Below are 19,572 nucleotides of genomic sequence, written 5' to 3'. Positions count from 1 at the left end.
ATACTCTTAGTACTATTCTACTTCAGACACAATGCATGCAAAGCTGACAAAGGTGACTTTGTCTGCCACTCCCCATTCTTTCTTATTTTTGGCCACAGCTTGTATCTTTTCTAATCCGCACTAATCTTTTCCCTCTGACAAACACTGTTGAGGTCGCTGATTTGTTTCTTTCACACTCATGAAAACAGCTGTCACCTTAGGATAATTGAATTGTCGTTCCAGAGGTATCAATAGGTTAAAGCTGGAATGTCACCTTCCGACACAATGGGGGTAATTCATAAGATAGCACCATGTTTAACATGGCGATAAGGTTGCAACCATGTTCCCTCATACATAAGCACATGTTACTTGCCTCCTCTTCTCTATGTTTTAAAGTCTTAAAGCAACACTAACCTGCAGTCATTATATTCCTGTGTTTGTCCTTCTCATATTTCCATTCCTTAAAACTTCAATTCAAATATTCACATGTAGTGTTGATTCAGAGTTTTGTCATGTACATGTTTGTGTGTCACTGTTTGCACGTCACAAAATATAACCAAGCAAAACATCAAAATTAAGAAGAATCGTGACTAACAATGTTTTTTTGTGTGTTTTGTATGGGATATCTATAAACAGACGGTAGGTTCAAAAACTTACTAATCATTCTTTTACACACAGTCCATTTAATGCCATTTAAGTTACGGCTGTTCTAAAGTTTTTATTACTGACTTTCTTGACAGCTACTGGTGGTATTGTTCATCCTAGTGGTAAGCTTTACATTTTATTCAGTAAATTAGTTACCAATGTGAGCTACAATATAACATGAAAATAAGAAGTATTTACATATCTCACTTGCTAACCATAATTCCTTCTTTTTTTTTTACAGCTGGAACAGGTGTCGGTAAATAGACAAATTCCAAGTTTGCCAGACAAAAGAAAATACATTTATTCAGTTGTTACAGAGTTGTGTAAGTGTTTTTGTTTCTTTGCTGCAGGTGGAGCAGGTATTATCTTGCCCGCTAGTGGTAAGTTTCCCTTTGACGCTATCAAGCATGATTAGCTAGCATAATTAGATACTGTGAAGGAATCTCCATAGTGTGAGACTTGAAACATTTTGCTCTTTTATTCTTAGACAAGGTGGATCTTAATGGTAATATCTAATGATATTTGTTGTTATTCTTATTGTTTACATATATCTGGTATTCAATGCTACCTATAGCTGTGTTTGCTTGTGTGTTCTTTCTGTATTCTGACACATTTGACTATCAGGAATGTTTGATCAATTTGACACAACAGTCTCTTCTCTCTTTTAGTTGCCTCACCTGTAAAGCAAAAGCCAGGAGGTAGGCAAACATATGAGCGACACAAACCCCTCCCCCGGCAACAATCATAATTACGAAGAAACTTGAATAATAATGATTTGTTTTTTGCCCTTTTGGTGTTTCTGTGGGATGTCCAAAATTTAGAACATAGTCTTTTCCACATATTCATTTATTAATGCAGATGTTCTGATGTTTTATTTCTTTATTTACTCTTTTTGACAGGTGCTGGTGGAATTTTCCAACCTGGTAAGCTGTATATATTTTTCCGTGAATTAGTTATGAATGAGAGCTACAATTTGTCATGAAAATAGCTATAGAATCCTTTATTGGATTGAGGGGACTGGGAAATACTCATTCATGCAAACTTAACATGAACTAACCATCTTCAATTCATCATATCAAGCAGAATAACAATACATTTACATTATACTTGTTATTTAATCCACTCTTGATGCTGATAACATGTAATAACTGGACAGGTCAGATTTAAGTATTTGAAAAATCCCGATCTATTGTATTTCTAGTGGGATGATGCATGCACACATACACACCAATTTTCACTTTAAGTGTCATAGATCAATCTGTTCTCACACAGCTGTATTTGTCGTACCACACATTCTGTCTAGACGCTTAATGACTCAGCTTGGATCGATAAACCAGCATTTTATGTAAAAAGAAAAAGCTGTTTCAGGCATTTTAAAATCTAATTATCCATCATTTCTACTTAACTGTCATAAGTCAGCAGTTCAGCAGTAATTTTAGCCCTTCTGCACTATTTTACCTGTGATGTGACTGGCAGCGTGTCCTCACATTGCACCCCATTCAGGTTAGAAATTGATTGCGTTTCCGTCTTACAAGCGTAATTTATTAAATAAAAGAAGGATCGGCTTTGGAGTTAAACCAGGACAACAGACAAATTCACAGACAAACAAGATAAATGGATAATCTATAATTACTATGATGGCATATGTTTACCCACTTATGCCTCACCTGACTGCTGACCTTCAGTCTGAGCTGAACTTTAACCCCTCTGTGTCAATCATGCCTTTGTCTCACTCTGTGGGCACAGGAGCAGGTGTGGGTCCAGGTGGAGTTGGTTACCCCTATGGAGGAGGCTACGCATGTACGTCTGCTTTGTTGCTATTCTGCTTTCCTGTTCAGTAAAATGTTGTCCGACTGAGAAATTTTGAGAAATGTATATGCTTTAGTTCCTTATGGTGTCGGTACTGGACTTGGAGCTGGAACTGGAGTTGGAACGCTGCCTGGAGCCAAACCTCTGAAACCCCCAGGTGTGTGTGTGTGTGTGTGTGTGTGTGTGTGTGTGTGTGTGTGTGTGTGTGTGTTTGTGTGTGTGTGTGTGCATCTGAATAGCGTGTGCAAGTAACTCCTAGGCAATCACTAAGTTATTGAGCATATTTACTTGAGCAAATTCGCTTTTATGTCATCTTGACAAGTCAAATAGAAACTGAAAACGGAAAACAACACAATTACTGATTTGTTATTTAATTGCAGTAAAGCTTTGATGATGATAAAGCTTTGATGCTGATAAAGCTGATAACGAGTGCTTGTGTTTTGGCGCTTGAATATTTGAATTTGAAACTCTGAAGTCCTGAAAGTGGCCCGGTCTTAATCACCTCCCACCTCTCTGTTGTTTTGTAGCTGTGGGAGGAGCAGGAGGAGCTGGCATCCCACTCGCAGCTCGACCTCAACAAGGTGAAGATTCTAAGTTTGTTCTCTCAGAGTATTAGAACTCACCTGTTAATATATAAACTGGTGATGAATTCTTGGATCAGGTGTCAATTAACAGGGACTGTTTTAAAATAAAGTAAGAACTACTAAAGTCATCAGAGAGTGTTATTCTCTTCACATTCTGCTGGCCAGCGACTCCCTGTAGATTAGTTTACCACCGGTCAGGAAATAATGCTGCTTTTCTCTCACCATGATTCAGGGGGATACTACCCATATGGTCAAAGTTATGGACAGGGTATGTATGAGAGGCGACCAGGCTCACAGCACTAATGCCTCTGAAAACGTTCTGCTCAGTGCTCAAAGTGACGGTTCAGAAAGATCACATCGCACTTCCTCTGTAGGGAAATGACTGACTCTACGATAACAGCTTCTGTCTATACTGGGCAGAGCATCAGAGAGCAGAAGTACTTCAGAGTGAAACAAAAACAAAAGTAGGCTAAACAAAAGTAAAGCGCCAAAGTACTAAACTGTGCTGTTTTTAAAAAGGTGCAGGATTTCTATGGTTAGGAAAATCCTGGACCTGGTCATTGGATTTGATAATGTGTGTTAGATATCCCATGATTGGAATCATGACAAGTCGAGAAAGAACCTGAGAAATGAAAACAATGAAGATATTTTTATCCCCTGGAAGCCGCGAATCATCTTGAATACCCGAAACCAGATGGACGATGGTTGCTATGAGACAGCGTCTTGTGATTCTTTATTCTTTCATGATTACTGATTTTGACAGATTTATTAGATTAAAACAGGCGTCAGCAAAATGACTAAATAAATGAATGAATAAATAAAGCAGCTTGTTTCTCATGCTTGGTGTGACTTAAGTAAAAGCCAAACTCAAGCACTGGAAGGTAAGAAACCATAAATCAGGGCGGAAAAGGTTAAAGGATGTGCTGGGGGTGAGAGTCCGCAATGTGGTGATATGGCTTCAGCAGGCCTGGTTAGCCATGCACATGGACATGGAAAAGGTCGCCATAGCAACAAGCATAATCAGAACCCTTTTTACTCATATACACTGTGGTGTTACTACCAACATTACATCAAGCATCCAGGCTGCCAAACACAAACAGCCCAACAGCAAAGTACAGTCTGAGAAATGATGTGGGCACTTTAACTTATTGATTCATACAATGCAACAGTAGTCATAAAGGTCTAGGAATCTGTTTGGTAAATGAGTTTAATGGCTCTTTTGTTGCTCTGACAGGTGGGCTGCTGTACCCGGCTGGAGTTGGACTGGGAGCTGCTGCAGGAGCTAAAGGACCCAAACCAGGTGACCACACCAAGCCTAAACCCTTTAATTTTGCGTCTTAGGAATTAGATATCAAAATTCCTGACATGGTTCATATGAAAGGAATCATAGAAACCATGACAGAAAGTTAGTGTGTGTTAGCAAAGAGACAAATATAGCCGTGCTGCAGGAGGTTTAGTCTTCCAGCCTGAGGACTAATGAGTTCACAAAACCCAGCTCCACCACAGACAGTCTGCAGTGTTGCAGTGCCGTTAGAGCTGTAAATGTAGGAAGTCAGCAACTCTGCCTTTTCTGATGCAAAGTGATTACTGTAATGCACAACATCAAAGTGACGGTTTGGAGATAACAGCGTTCTCTGGAGAGCCCGGCCCTAAAATTCGGCTGCTCTGCCAGGGGAAGCTGGATGAGGCTATTAAACATGAGTTAGATTACCCGTAAAGCTAAATATAGGATTATCATCAATATATTGTAAAAACTTGGAATATCAGTGTGTATTTTGATAAACGCTTGATTTTATTGTGTTTGTGTTTTAACAGGCTACGGCAATCTGGGAGCTGGTGGTGGATATCAGCCAGGTGAGGGAGGCGTGTGCAGGCTCACAAATCAAGCACTAGTTTGATCAGATGGCCCACATTTCATGCTCTCTTGCATATTTGTGTTTTGATGTCCTCAAAATCACACAGCAGCACCCTTATATTAATCTAAACTGGCTGTGTTGGTGTTGCAGGTGCGGGTGTTGTGAATCCTGGTTACGGTGGAGGTTACCCATCGCAGTTCTACCCAAATGCTGGTAATGCTGGTAAGGTTCATTTACAAAAACTAGATTTACATTTACAAAAATCAGACAGCAAAGTGATTCATTTTTGCTCTAGCTTTGTTCCCTAACTTCGTTTTTGGAGTGCTTATAATATCTCCTGGTCTTCCTCTCTCTGTGGTGTTCTAGGTGGATACGTGCCGGCCCCACTCACTCCTCAGCAAGGTAACAAACATCAACGTCTCTCCTCTCACTCAAATCACCACATTTAAGAGGATCACACACACGTCCCCACTGCACCTCATCTCATTTCCCAAATCTCCCTCTCAAACATTCTGCCGCTCTTTCAGCAGAGGATGTCAGATTATTTTGGGGTATTTGTGGGTTTGGTACTGTGCGTTCTTATCAGTGCAGATGTCACAGCACACAGGAGATTACTGCCGCTGGGATTATTTTTGCTTAAACTTGTCTGGTTTCTTAGATACCGGGTTTAGAACTCTGTCATGAAAAGCCTGGAAAATCATGGAATTTTAAAAATATGTTTCCCAAAGATTTTGGTCAGTTTATTTAAGTACATTTGCCTATTTTAGTAATTCACTCAATAAGAATTAACACATTTTATTGAGTATGTCAGAATATATCGAATATTTTTTACAATCCCTGTCCAGTGCACCTGTACCTACTTATACACCACTGACCTTATTAACTGGGTTACACGTCCGCCTACCCTGCGTGTGTGAGGCCTGTGCTGCTCTGTGCCAATAAATCATCTGTAATGAGATTCACAGTATCCGATTGGTGCTGTGGGGGTGAATATCAATAGTCTGTCTTTATGGTTGGTAGATGTTAGATTTTATTGGTAATTCATAAAAAAAAAACACAATAAATAAACACTGCAGTAACTGAAGCTCATTCACAAAAGCTTCCCCAATGTGAATTTGTGCCCTGCAGGATTATTACTGACACATAAATTTAAAATGTGTCACACGTAAAAGCCAATGAAATCGTGATGATACTGAGCTGAGCTAAATTGACGTCTTATCAACTAAGGAAAGAAACTGTCTGATTTGGAACATCAGCATCTACAGAGAAGAATGCTAATCCAGATCAGAGCAAATTCATTTAAATAAACTGACTAATCAACTGAGTGGTTTATGAATAGCTGAACAGTGCCTCTTTCAATCCAAACACTTAAGAAAAATAGGAGGAAAGTAAGAGATGTTCATGAATGAGGAAAGATGGCTGTTGAACACTATTTGCAATTCGTGACGAGCTGCATCTAGCGCTGTGACAAATCCACCCTATGGTGTCCACGTCCTGAGGAAAAAGACGTTATGGTCAACATGTTCGGTTCAACTAAAAAGTTATTTTTGTTGTTTCGCAGCCAAAGCAGCAAAGTACGGTGCTTTGCAGGGCTTCCTCGGTGGAGCAGGGGGGGTCTACAGAGGTAAACCTCTTACATACATTAGCATCATCTATCGGAGAGACTTAAGTCTGACTGTGGTTTGATGTCCTTTGCTCCAGGTGGCGCTGCTGGATGCCAGGGCAAATACTGTGGGAGGAGGAAGTAGAGGATCTCTTGAGATCCAGCGTGACCTCAAGAAACCATGGTGCTACTGCATGATCTAGAATGTATATTTTATATGCAAACCAAAGCCCAACTTGAGATGTTGTTGTTTTTGTTTTTTTTACTTACTTGACTTCAATGTCTGATTTTACACAAACCCACCGACCCAGAATTTTGTATGTGACGTATGTAATCATTAATGTGGAGAAATTACCCCAGCCAACATATTCAATTGTGTGTGTATGTGTTTGTTTGTGCGTGTGGTTGCGACATATGGTTGTGCTGTTGTGCAAAAGACTGATCTGTACCATCGACTGCCCATGTGACCTATGGAAGGTTTCTCCTCCCAGTCCGAGCGGAAAGCGAGACGTTTCTCCTGCATCACCTCACTGTGACGGCTTATTCCACGTGTCTCACAGAAAGGACAAAAACGGTTGAGGCCGTTCAGATGACCAGAATTCTGGCCCTTCCATCCCCTCCCTCCTGTCATCTCTGGTGCTATTTTTAGGCCTCTATGGTTATGAAGCAGCAGGATTCAGGGCTGGAGCCAACCCATCTGCTCTCAGTGATTTTGCTGATTCTAGTTGCTATGCAGTGAAGTTTTGGTGCCAAACTTGTGATGTATGAGTAGCGATTTCTGCTCTGCTGAAGATGGTGAAAATGTTTGGATTGATCAGAGCCTTGTTTCCTGAATAGAGCCAGAAAATGTTGGAAAAGGGAGAAACGCTTCCATTGTTTCACATATTAGAATATCATTCAGATGCATGTACATTATGTACTGTATGTATGAATTTCTGATGTATTGATTATGTGTCCTAAAGCCTGAGAGTGCTTTAGTCTGCTTCACATGTTTAGTCTCAGTTATTTACATTTATGCAACTTGTCATTTCATCAATATCCAGCATTTTTGGATCATTTTGACTCATAGCTTTATTGTTATCAGAGGTGTGTGCCCATGAAAGGAGAAGCATTTAATCACTGTAATACTGAATAAGACTTTTATGTTTGATGGCGAGCCTGCGTGTTTATCTCGTGTCTATGAGAGACAGACGCTGCCATTGATCTCTATTTACTTGAGCTGCTTTTAAATAGCTTTACTTCCCATACTGACCAAAGGTTCATGAGCTCTGTTGCTAAGTGACCCCATCTCTTTCTGTAACTGTGTACTGTATTTTGTACTAATTTGACGTAAGCTCGTTTCAGCTCTTTTGTCTTTGAGCCTTTCTGGGTCAGAACTTGTCTTATGTGCCGTGGGATGGTATTCATCTTTATTTAAAACTGTTTTCATGAGGAAGAACAGTGTGGTTTTGCACTTTTTATATTTCCACGACACACATGTGACTTCTTCTCGGAACTCCCGGCATTTTATTTGCTTCATTAAATAACAAGACAATTAATTTGTGCCTTTTTGTTCCATTTTTTTCAACTGAAAAACTCATCTTGAAAGTTAACGAGATATACTTGGAGCATTGGTGGCCCTCAAGACAAGATCACTACACTGTAAAGATATGTAGGTTTATTTTGCAATGAATAGATGTGGTGTGTTTTAGCGCAAAAGTCATTGAATTCATGGAATAATAATAGCGGTTTTCCAGGAATGTAAATGTTTGGAAATATCAACCACCACCACTCTCACATCTCGGAAACTGGAAAATAACTGGAGGTGTGTGTGAGCGAGCAGTTTATAACGAGAGCAAACCTAAATAACGGCAGAACTTTCGTCAGCTGATGGGGGGCCTCAGAATGGAGACCTGATAAGCTCTGTACTTGTTGTGGCAGCTGGAAGTGATAAACTCTGGAGTCCTCCTTTGAACGCCTGACCCCTCGATCCACATCCTGGGAAAACTGCTCTTCTATTCCATCAGCACACAAAGTCTCATAAAGGAAGCACAGACTGCTTAAAATATTTCCGAAGTACTACTACACTGCATCTCTATGTCACAAGTCATGAAAGTAAATATGACAACTTATTACATACTACTGCTATTATAGTACAAATATACTCCTAGACTAGTAGATAGACAGACAGACAGACAGACAGACAGACAGACAGACAGATAGATAGATAGATAGATAGATAGATAGATAGATAGGCTCAACAGATGTTTGCAGATGTTTGCCTGCTCAGCATTTCTCTTCTAGCCCACATACTGTATGTATATGAGTGGAGCGTTGTGATTGGTCTGCCGTGCCTTTCCTCCTCGCCCTGATTGGCCAGCGACTCGCCTCTTGAATGGAGCGCTCGCGCAGCAGGAAGCCGTTTCGAGCTCCGCCGCGCAGCAACAGCGAGTCACACGACCGAGCGCCGGCCGGGCAAAGCAGCTCGCACCCCCGCTAACCTGTGGACCAGAAGCCGCTGGCGGAGAGTGAATGAGGTTGATGCTGCTGTGCTGCACCTGGAAGGACGAACGCATGGGAGAGGAGGAAGGTGAGGGAGCGTTGGTTTGGGAAGGGAGGAAGGTGAGGGAGCGTTGGTTTGGGAAGGGAGGAAGGTGAGGCTAGCGTTGGTTTGGGAGGGGAGGAAAGTGAGTTGGTTGGCGTGCCGGCGGTGCGGCATGCGGAGACAGCAGCAGCGGCAGCGGCTCGTCCTCCATCAAGGGGAGGTTGCAGCCACATTCAGCATAAACACACACACACACACACACACTGGGGCTCCTCCATCGTTTCATGTGTGTAGGAATGTTGTCAGTGTGTAAACGCATCCGGCTGTCAGAATGGGCTCTGCATCCGTCACGTTTGCAGCATTTCAGCTATGAATTTATCGTTTTAAAGGATATTTAAACTATGATGGCGTTATTGTAATTGAATAAGTGATGAGGAGAGCTGACCTGTAGACTCGACCTGTCTCCAGGAGAGTGGACTTGGACTCCATAGTCAAGCATTGCCTGACTTGAGACATCATCAAAAACACTTTGACACCTCTGACTTGTGACTTGATGGAGGGAATAAGACAGGAAATAAAGGCTCTGTGAGTGAATAAGAGTGTGCAGGCTCTCACTTTATCATTTGAATGAAAATACATGTTGTGTCGTCACAGAATAAGAGAAATGCTGATTCGTTATTTGCACGTTTGTCATTTTCATAATTTCATCTATTCACTTAATTGGATCAGGATTGTCTGAGTAACAAATACAATTTACAAAAACATTTACAACTTGCCAACAAACAAATTAATATCCTGGCACTGAATTAGTTCCAGAGCACATAATGACTTGTTAAGGACTTGTTTGGAGCTCAAAAACTAGTTATGAATGCACAGTTTTGCTGGATGTTGATGTGGAGATGAGAAGCACAAACTGTACAGGTTAGGATGAAATGGAAATTGTAAATGAATGAACGTAGATCAGTTTGCGATGCATTGAGAGCTCTGTTGACTCCTCATGAACCTGATGTGCCTGAACATCAGGTTCAGCCAAGTGAACAATGGAGTTTTATTTGATGACTCACTTCACTTTGAACTCATCAGGAGGGAGATTGTCAAGGCTGCAAGTCAGTGAGAAGGGCGAGGCACATGGGCGCAGGTTGCTGCTGATGTCCACTCTGTGGTCTGTGAGACACATTTATGATCTGTCGGGAAGGAAGTGGAGGTCAGTGGAGAGGCGAGGAGAAGAAGGCAGCTTCTACCCAATAGGATAAATACAAGTACTATAACAAGGGGCTGTCAGAAGTAACAAAGTATCAAATTAGCACTGTGTGTTGTTATGTATGATATGATGTTATTGAACAAAAGCTGAAGTTTAAAACAACATATTATTATATAATATTTAAACACTGCAAAATTAAACATTAACGTATGTTAAGTATGTTTATCTTCATCTTCTGTTTGAAGTGATGATTTGCATTCATGTGGTGTAATGGATGCAAACTCAGCAGCCCTGTTGTTTGTTTGATGCATCATAAACTGTAGCTCATCCAGGATGCCCTTTGACCTCTCTGTCTCTGTTTTTGTGCTGTGCAGCTGGCGGATGCGTGCCCGTCTGTGCGGGATGTAAACAGAGGATCTTCGATGAGCAGTACCTCCAGGCGCTCAACGCCGAATGGCACACCGCCTGCTTCAGGTACTGCTACTTAAAGGAGCCGTATTAGAACCATAATTGGTGCTGAGTGTAAGGGACCGTCTCAAAAGTCTGCTTACGACGATGTGAATGATACATCCCTTAACATATTTGTAATGTCTTCAGAATGGGGAAATATCTAACCTACAGCCTGCTTAGCACAATCAGCAGCCAGTAGAGCCGAAGTCCTTGGACATCACGTTACAGTGAGTGTCATTTTCAGACGGTCCCTTGCAAACAGCAGCGATTTAGAGCCAAACCATGAAGCTTGAATCAGCTATCTAATGTTATCTGACTTTGTAATTGTATGGGTTTCTCTCCCCTGTGATGGTGTGTAGCAGCCTTAAACACTTGTCACTGTCAGTAGGGGTTGCTATGACAACAGGGGTTTTGGGGGGTTTGAATCCCATCCCTCGTCCTGTCTTTGTGGAGTTTGTTTTGTTATCTCATATCTGCGTGGGATTCTGACGGGAACTCTCTCCCCCCCCGCACCCCCTCACATTAGTACATGTACAGTTAGTACTTTTACAGGACGGTGTTACGGTTGTCACGCTTGTCTTAATCAAGCGAAAGCCGAAGCTTCATCAGCTGAGTGGAGCTGAAGCCTCAGACGTTTCCACATCCGTCAGTGTGGCTGATTTAACTTTCCACAGGCTTTGTGTGAGGAGAAGAATGGGCTGGTTTGTATTTCAGTGGCTTGGCTGAGTTGAGATTAGACTTAGTCTGATTCGTCACACTGCAGCATGAACACACATCAACTTGAGAAGTGTGCAGTTGGACTTCGTGCATACAGAGACTTTATATTTATGATGTTTTAACCCGAGGGAGACGATCTTTTATACATCGAAGAACATTAGAAAAAGAAGACACAACACAGCTGATCATTCGAAATGCTATATGGGTGTTCTGTAGCCTCAGTCATAATATTATCATGGTGTGACCTGAAAAGTTTGAGATATTTGAATGTGAATTCGTAATTTGATGTGGGCTTGAGTTCATTCAGTTGAGTTCCTGTTGGTTGTGTCCATGTGTTGAGCTCAGGTGGTCATTGAAGCTTCAGATCGATAGAGGCCTCCGGTGTGATGAATGTGAATCCGTGAATAAAGACGTTTCGCAGATGGTTGAGACGCTCTAATGGGCATCGATCCTTTCAGCACACCAAAATGTAATCGGACACTTCCGCTGTAGCCTCTGTCCGGACAGGAAGGAGCGCACAAGCATTACGGGTCCTTCAGGGACATCTTCAATTCCTAGACAACCTTTGGAAGATCCCCTTGTTAAAATCAAGAAATAGAATGAAATAAGACGTTTAAAGTCAAGAAGGCTGTAAACACCCAGAGAATGTTTGTTTCTGCAGACACGCTGAGCCATTTATCATCATCATCATCATCACTGTCATCATCATCACTCATTTATCTGAGTGTGTTTGCAGTGACACAGCAGCAGAACACGCCACACAGCAACGTCTCATTAAGGTGAATTATTTGAAAGTGGGTGCGCTTCAGAAATTGCTGCATAATTATAAACACAACAGAATGATGATGATGACCATGATTATTATAGATCTTATTCATGGTTTTAGCCTGAAGGTAAATGTTTACTCTTTAAGTATCATTTAGGCTGACACACTTTGCATACGGGACCTTGCTGTTATATTATCCAGCCATGGGAAATGTAATCAGACTGTGACTGAGTTTGTGAATTATTGTGTGAAAGTGTTGCAGATCTTTGCTCTTTATTACTCACGTGTGTATCTAAATGTGAGCTGTAAAACTGTGCTGCAGTCTCTCTGCAGCACAGTGCAGGAGCTCTGTTCTGTTCTGTTCTGTTCCCTTTATAACTATTTACACTGACAGATGTCCCCCGCCCCACACACACACACACACACACCCTACACCCACAGCACTACAGATGAGCACTCAGGCCTCTTTCTGTAAACTCACCATACGTTGCATTTACATCTACTGAGAGTGAAAAACATCTTGATTATGCAGCTGTATGTCTTTTTGCTTTTGTTTTCATTTTACATTTTTTTTTGCTGAAATAATCTTATATTCTCCCTAGAAAGTTGTTAATTTTTCCAAGAAGTCTTTTAGATGTTTTAGAGCATGAAACATGTCATCTGAGGCGTTTCCTGACCCAGATCCTATTCCTCAGTGTGTCTGAATCGTCATGAAAAGGCTTTAATCCGGATTTGTTGCTAGTCAGACACAGCTTCTGTGGAACTTCAGGCACTGAGCCTCCTGACAGCAGCATTGGAGAGAACGGAGCTTTGATCCAAACAAAAACGTTGGAGCTGCAGATCTGTGCTGCAGCAGTGCAGCATTTTATAATGGTGATGTGTTGGCACGTAAACATGCACTCGGCTGTGATGATGTTCTGAGTTATGCGTATTTCTTTTGCGCTCTGTGATGCAGCATTGTGAGTTTCTCCTGCTGAGGTGTCTTTGTCCTCGTCACACCCTGACTCACATCTGCAGCGTGGAGGCTACTGAGAAAAATGTCCTCTGTTGTTTGAGGTCACACTCATATAAAGCAACATACAGAGAAAAGAGGAAGAGGAACAAAGCTAAATTCATTTAAATGAATCCGATTGTAAGCTGCTCGCTGAGGTACACAGACACTTTGGATGAATGTCAAGATTTATGTTTGTTTGAGTCCCTGGAAGCTGCAGTGACTCAGCAGTTACTGTACCTGCACGTGAACTCTGCCCGGTAACAGACACTGCCTGAGGGATGAAGGTTGGAGAGAGAGATGGATGGATGAGAAACAATCTGTGGTGCTCAGGCGTCAGGGAAGGTACAAGATTAATAAAGTTATTAGTGATGTAAACAAAAGGTAAAATCAGCACTTGTGGTTGTGAAAATCCCGTAGTTGGGATCCTGGCAAGTCGAGCTAGAACCTGGGAGGTGATCATCTTAGAAAGCCAGAAGGCGATGGTTGCTAAACTTACACTTTTCAACCTCATCACTCCACCAAGAAAGACTATGACAAGTATTTCAAGCGTATTGAACGCTACGCTAAAACGTAGGAACGTAAACTGTTTCTTTGCGGTTTCACTGCTCGAGAACACACAAACACTTTGGAGCCACCAACTTCCTCAAAGTAATTACCCTGGTACTCTACGTGCTTTCATTTAAATGACAACTCAATCTCACTTGTCTCACTTGAAACTGTCACATGACTGGAGGACCTGCTTCATCTCATCCCCACCGCATCAGTCATCCCCTGGGTGTCCCATGTGGAATTTGGCCCATTGCATTAGCTGAGAGGAAGCAGGAGGGTTTATAATAAGAGGAAATGAAGAGAGTTCATTACACGGGCTGGGAGCTCTGGGTTTCCATGGCGTCGAGAGGAGGGACGTGCAAAGCGTGTGATGTCACAGGGTCGCGTCCACTCCCACAGGACGGACAGAGGACAGGAAGTGTTAGATAAAGAGGCAGGAGAGAGAGAGACTGATGTTTATGACAGCAGGGACGCCTGCGCTTCGTCAGTCTACTTCCTGACTGTCACAATAAGAGCGTCGCTGCCATGGGTGACCAGCGAGGAATCAATCGCCTGAGGGGCAAAATGTAAGTCAGCAGTATTCATGTTTGGATCAGGGGGGAGATAACACTTTAGTTTGGCCTCATCCCTGTCAAAGAAATGCCATTTAAATGTACAAATAGACACTTTTGGTCTAAACATCTAAATACTTTGTTGTGCTTGTGTGCTTGTGAACAACATAACAGAGAAATGGAACAAGCCTCTACAAACCACCGGCGCTCTGTGTTGTGTGGTTGCTCTGTCAGGTGGATCAGCTGCGGTTTCACTTCCTCTCATGTTGTCTTAATGGGACAAGGGTCTCTCACAGGGATGTAGACAGTGTCACACTGCGACTCACACCAATGTCTCATTTCTCTTTAATTTGCTCTCACTTGCATCTCAGTCTGCTGTTACCTGTTTTGCGTTTTGCTCAAGTCACACTTGAGACACAATGCTCAATCCAAAATATCCTCCTCGTGTGTGTAGTGATGACGAGCTCATGTGTTGAATCTCCACGTATCTGCTCACCTCGTCCTCACTACACGTTTGTGGTTACACAAACTGAGAAGCAGCGCAGGTCTTTGTGTCTCATGACGGATATAGAGGGAAGGAACAGGCTGTGGTAAGCTGTCAGCAGCAGCTCCCCTGATAACTCGACCGTGTGTGTGTGTGTGTGTGTGTGTGAGATAAGTGTGTTATCCAGCACTGCCAGGCTCTCAGTGAAGGAAACATTTTGTTTGTTGGATTAATAGGATATCTGCTTGTCCTTCTCTAATCTCCAAGCAGTTAATTTTTTCTTCTTCCAGGGAATTTTTCTACATGTTTGCAAGGAGTTTATATGGTACAGACTCCTGTTTATGTGTATTTGTAAGCGGTACATCAGTCAGATTGCCTGGGCGTGTTTACCTCAGGCTACATCCACATTCCACATTAAACCAGAGTTTCCTGAAATCTCAGTTGAGCTGTGAAACCGATTCTTCATCCACACTCACATAATGTCTATATTGCTCACACACAGGTGGCAGAGTGTGAGCAACCTCCGCTATGTAGTTTCCATGAAATCGCCACTCTCGTCTTGACTCTTGTCTCTTTTCATGTTCTGTTATAAATTTTATCGAAATAAAGAGAACAACAGCTCGACTCGCTCTTTTCCCATTGTTGTTTAACAGCCAGAGCTTGACTGTGTACAAACATTCATTATGCAAATGCAGCTTCTTCTTTTCAATAAATAGACAGAAATGTGTCGAACCGGTTTCCTCACATTCAGTTCTTCATTTACACACTCTTGATCTCTGTCTTTGTTTCTATGAAATGGTTTAACTCATCTCTCCGCTGGTAATTTGTATTTTGAGTTTTCTAAGCAACCCCAGCAAGCAGACAATGTTTAAAGTCCTTGAGCTTTTAATACTGCACTGCTGTCAGATTACTGAGTAAAGCTTTTTCATTCTGAAGGATGATTAATATTCCCTTTATACACTTTATGACACTTTACTTTGTGCCTGCACAAAGTCATCCTGCTCATCCTGGGAGTTAATGTTCCGGGGTTCATACCTGCTGATAACGTGAGCGGAGGACAGGAACACTTGACTTCACTCTGATTAAAGGCCTGGCCCCAATCTGTAACCTCTGACGTTTTGCTCCCTGCAAAACTTTCATCAGGCTTTAGAAAAGGTGATTTTAAAGCACATCAGAGTCGATGCTGCAGCTATGGAACTAAACCCTGCACGTGATTAAAGAAGAAAGGTGAACACATTTAGACTTTATTTTGTGAAACCTGCCGCCCTCACTTTCATACAGAACGGAATGAACCGGAATGTTTTGCTGCTTTTAGATAAACTTTAACACATTAATAAATAGTCCAGAGAAATCATTTTAACAAGTATTCAGTTATTCTCCACCTTTATAACCTATAATAAAAGATGTCATCGCTGCAGTTTTCATCATGCCCAGCAAGAGGCAGAGTCATGTCAGTATTGATGCCCTTATACCTATGGCAACGATGAACTACATGTGTTGTGTGTGGGATTACATGCTAGAAAAATAAATACATGTGTAATCAAACATTTGTATGGCACAAACCTGACAATCAGAATAAACTCAAATATAAAACAAATGAACAGTAACACTGTGTGAATGAATATGCACACTTTCAAATAAACAACGTCTCAAAAATACAAGCCCACCGTGTTCTGTGCACTGATACTGTGCACAATGTGGATGTGTGACAGTAACTAAGTAAGTAAATGTATTAACATTATTGATATTTATTGCTTTTACATACTTATAGGTCCATGTAATTGAGTGCCAATGCACAAAGAAGTATTTGAGTACTTCAATAGTTCCTAGTATATCAGCATAGATTAGTGTATGGGCAGCGGGGACATGAATGTTATCATCACCCACCAGCGGAACTAATTGATTCCCAGCATGTTCCCCAGTGTCCTTGTTTGTGTTTTATTTTAGAATCACGGAAGCTCATGATCTGATGTTGGTCTGTCCTGGTCCATGTGTGTCCTGAAGCCCTCTTCCTTATTTTCCCACAGTGGAACATGTGAGAAGACCCAGACTGAATGGGCTAAATGAGGGGGGGGCTTCAACAATCACAAAGGGAACTGCTGCTCTTTCACCCCCAGTCTGCCTTTGCTGCTGCTCTGTAACAGCTCAAGACTGAGCGGAATAGAGCAACAACAGAGCAACCCAACGTCTGATTCAGCCGAGCATCAATGCCAGAGCTGCGACTAGACATGAGTATCTCCACCGTTTCACAGATTCTCTCTACTGCCTTTTAAATTTTTTAAGAACAACAGGGAGCTGGAATGTGAAGGGTTAATGCCAGTGCTGAGCTTGCAAGGCTTGGGGGGGGACTGGCAACCCCATTGGCTGAGGGACCTCCTTGGAGGGGTGTTAGAGCACCCAATAGAAAGAGAGGACCTCTGGGTTAGGATGAGGTAATGGGAAAGGGGTGAAGGGGTGACATCATCGCCATGGTATTCTCCATTGCCATAGAGAAACAGGGGGTTGGTTGAGGAGAGGGGCACAAAAAGAGAGCCTTGGAATACGACAAATGTGTGCTTTCAACATGATTTGGTGTGTGTGTGTGGATCCAATTCAATGTAATAGGTTGTATTGTTTGACACACACACACACACACACATACATACACACACATTGTCTGTCTGAGAGAGAAATCCTCCTTTAGTCTTGTGTTCAGCCTGTCTGGACCTGGAATCCCCCTCTGGTTATGTTTTCCTCTGAAGGGGGAGAGAGAAAGAGAGGAGGGTCTCCCCCAGACAGTCTGCCGTGTGTGTGTTTGTGTGAGAGAGAGAGAGACCTTGCTTTCTCTTTGTTGGTGAGGATTTCAGCTTAGAAGGCAATCATCAGCTGCCGAGCAATGCACAACGATGTCATACAGCTCAGATTACTGACTGAGTATTTGAATTCTTGTCAATTATGTAGCACAAAATTAACAGTTTGAGTATTTGTCCTTTTTGTGGACAAAGTACATTGACCTGCAGCAGACCTAGAAGTATGTAGAGGTAATCAATATTGTGTAACGTAGCCTCAGTTGATGTGTGACACACTGGTAGCTCAGGGAGTGTATTTTTGTGACGACGGTTATTTGTTGACGTAACAAATTTATTAGAAAGTCAGTTTGTACAACACAGGTTTTACTTTACGTTTGGTTCTGAATGTATATTTTAGTGGTTGAATATTTAAAGCAAAAACCTGCAAATACTGAAATCCTTCAAATCGTACTCGTGGCTCGCATTCAGATGTCATTAGAATCGATTGACACCAGCATGTCATCTCATCGATCGGAAGAACTCAAATGCAAACGTTTCTGCTGTTGTTGCAGAAAGATGCGAGCTGCATGGAAGGTGTGTGTTCAATAATTCATAGGAAGGTACACATGTGCATGAGTGTGTGTGGGTTTAAGGGGTGGAGTCCCTCATTTATCAACTTCGCACCTTTTAGGTAATGATCCTGCTGTTACTGCCAGAACACACACACACACACTTCCTTTACAGCACTTCTGCTTCCTCCAGCCGTGTCAGCCTGCGCGTCATTTACTGACCTGCGCCTACACCGCCAGCACTGCTGTACTCAGACTGTGTGTGTGTATGTGTGAACCAATCAGTCATAGCCAAGCTGTTGTGTGCCAGATGTTTATTTCGGGCTCTTAGTTTTTAGCCTAAATGTCATCGTGTAAAACCACAAACAGAGCACTGAACTAACGGAAACATTCGCCCCCTATAAATAATTTCTGTTTACACGTCTGCCACCTTAAAGCGATACGCACATAACGTCTGACTATTTCACTGATGTATTATAGTTTTTATTTGTGAGTGGGAGCATTTTGGAGATATCTGGTCTTCACTTCAGTTAAACACATCTTATTGTTTACCTGTAATGAGATGCAACTCAAAAGATGCATCTTCTTGAGTTCAAACAATGAATGTCTCCATAAAGTTAGATTTAGTGCCGATTTAATGCAATGTGATTCAATATTCAGTTAAAGTTTACAGGCATTTGAGGAACGCAAGATTACAATAAAGAGAGATGATGAAATGACATCATATTACAAGTATTCAGTTGATCATGAGTTTTTGTCTTGAAACTGTGATTGTGACTATTATGTGTTAGCAGCTGTGTGTGTGTGCGTGTGTGTGTGTGTGTGTGTGAGACTGTAGACATGTTTCTCTGATTTGTAAATGTTGGTGCCTGATCCAATGCATTTTCCCCTGCTGTGGAATTTTCCCCTGGGGAAATGTGATTGCATTCATTCACTCAGACCGTGTTTCCATTCATCATCGGCTCGTTCCTTCCAAGTGGGACAAATTAATCGGGTTTAAATATGGACCCGGGTCATGTGAGTGATGAATAGGAAAGTAACGTCGTTCAAAACACATTACATCACCGGGCAATCTAATGAGATCATCTCAGTGGGAATAATAAAGGTGAATAATAAGATCCTCATAAAAAGGAAGGAGCACATGGAGAAGAAATCATCTGGCAAAGTTCTTGCACTCACACGCACTGGCTGGATTCAAGTTGTTACCTTTCACACAATGGAATGTATCAAACATGCATATTTCCCTCTGGAGGATGGAAATGAATCTTCATAGTTGACGGGAGCGGGCGTGACAGCCAGAGGAAGGTGAGAGGCCGGGAACTCCACTCCCGTTTTTTGGCCCAGAAAGGAATTTATTACCCACTCAGCAACATTTGGCCAATTCCATCAGGGAGTAGAGTGAGGGGGTGGCGGGGCGACAGGGTTTTAGATTTACGAACTCTACTCCATCTCGTTCTCCTTTATCACGGTTGTCGGTTGCTCTCTGCCCCTCGGGGTGGAATCCAGCTGGACTTCACCGTGTC

The 19,572-nt window shown here is 42.1% G+C and overlaps 2 protein-coding genes and 1 long non-coding RNA gene across 4 annotated transcripts in view; 2 read left to right on the top strand and 1 right to left on the bottom strand.

Annotated features, from left to right (window-relative positions):
• The first annotated feature begins 264 nt into the window (after positions 1-264).
• LOC142995320 (uncharacterized) lies at positions 265-8,014 on the top strand. Its single transcript, XM_076146319.1, has 16 exons — positions 265-270; positions 695-746; positions 866-880; positions 975-1,004; positions 1,293-1,322; positions 1,524-1,547; positions 2,371-2,424; positions 2,510-2,590; positions 2,961-3,014; positions 3,250-3,285; positions 4,252-4,317; positions 4,833-4,871; positions 5,024-5,095; positions 5,240-5,275; positions 6,435-6,497; positions 6,575-8,014. The coding sequence occupies exons 1-16, from the start codon at positions 265-267 to the stop codon at positions 6,619-6,621; spliced, it is 705 nt and encodes a 234-aa protein (XP_076002434.1). The 3' UTR covers positions 6,622-8,014.
• An 898-nt stretch (positions 8,015-8,912) lies between these two features.
• limk1a (LIM domain kinase 1a) overlaps positions 8,913-19,572 on the top strand; it is a 34,342-nt gene continuing 23,682 nt past the window's right edge. The window contains exons 1-2 of one of the 2 annotated variants that reach the window (XM_076146158.1): positions 8,913-9,045; positions 10,576-10,675. In XM_076146158.1, the coding sequence (XP_076002273.1) occupies positions 8,988-9,045; positions 10,576-10,675 (158 nt within the window). In that variant the 5' untranslated portion in view covers positions 8,913-8,987. Of the gene's footprint in view, positions 9,046-10,575; positions 10,676-14,107; positions 14,244-19,572 lie in introns of those variants that run through there. The other variant, XM_076146159.1, reaches the window with a different exon arrangement.
• Positions 11,676-13,982, bottom strand: LOC142995190 (uncharacterized). Its single transcript, XR_012961511.1, has 3 exons — positions 13,830-13,982; positions 13,366-13,399; positions 11,676-11,945 (listed from the first exon to the last, which is right to left on the bottom strand). It is a non-coding gene; the product is annotated as an uncharacterized LOC142995190 (long non-coding RNA).

This window comes from Genypterus blacodes, unplaced genomic scaffold (assembly GCF_046128005.1).
Source record: "Genypterus blacodes isolate CSIRO-AG114 ecotype Tasmania unplaced genomic scaffold, CSIRO-AGI_Gbla_v1 ptg000032l_1, whole genome shotgun sequence".
Taxonomy (NCBI): Eukaryota; Metazoa; Chordata; class Actinopteri; order Ophidiiformes; family Ophidiidae; genus Genypterus; species Genypterus blacodes.
This window is presented reverse-complemented; position numbering and strand designations above follow the sequence as displayed.

What these genes read in the sequence shown, in the direction of transcription:
- LOC142995320 (XM_076146319.1), top strand. An exon ending in TGTAAAGCAAAAGCCAGGAG is followed by an intron (nt 1,323 to 1,523) that starts GTAGGCAAACAT and finishes TCTTTTTGACAG; the next exon opens with GTGCTGGTGGAATTTTCCAA. An exon ending in TGGTCAAAGTTATGGACAGG is followed by an intron (nt 3,286 to 4,251) that starts GTATGTATGAGA and finishes TTGCTCTGACAG; the next exon opens with GTGGGCTGCTGTACCCGGCT.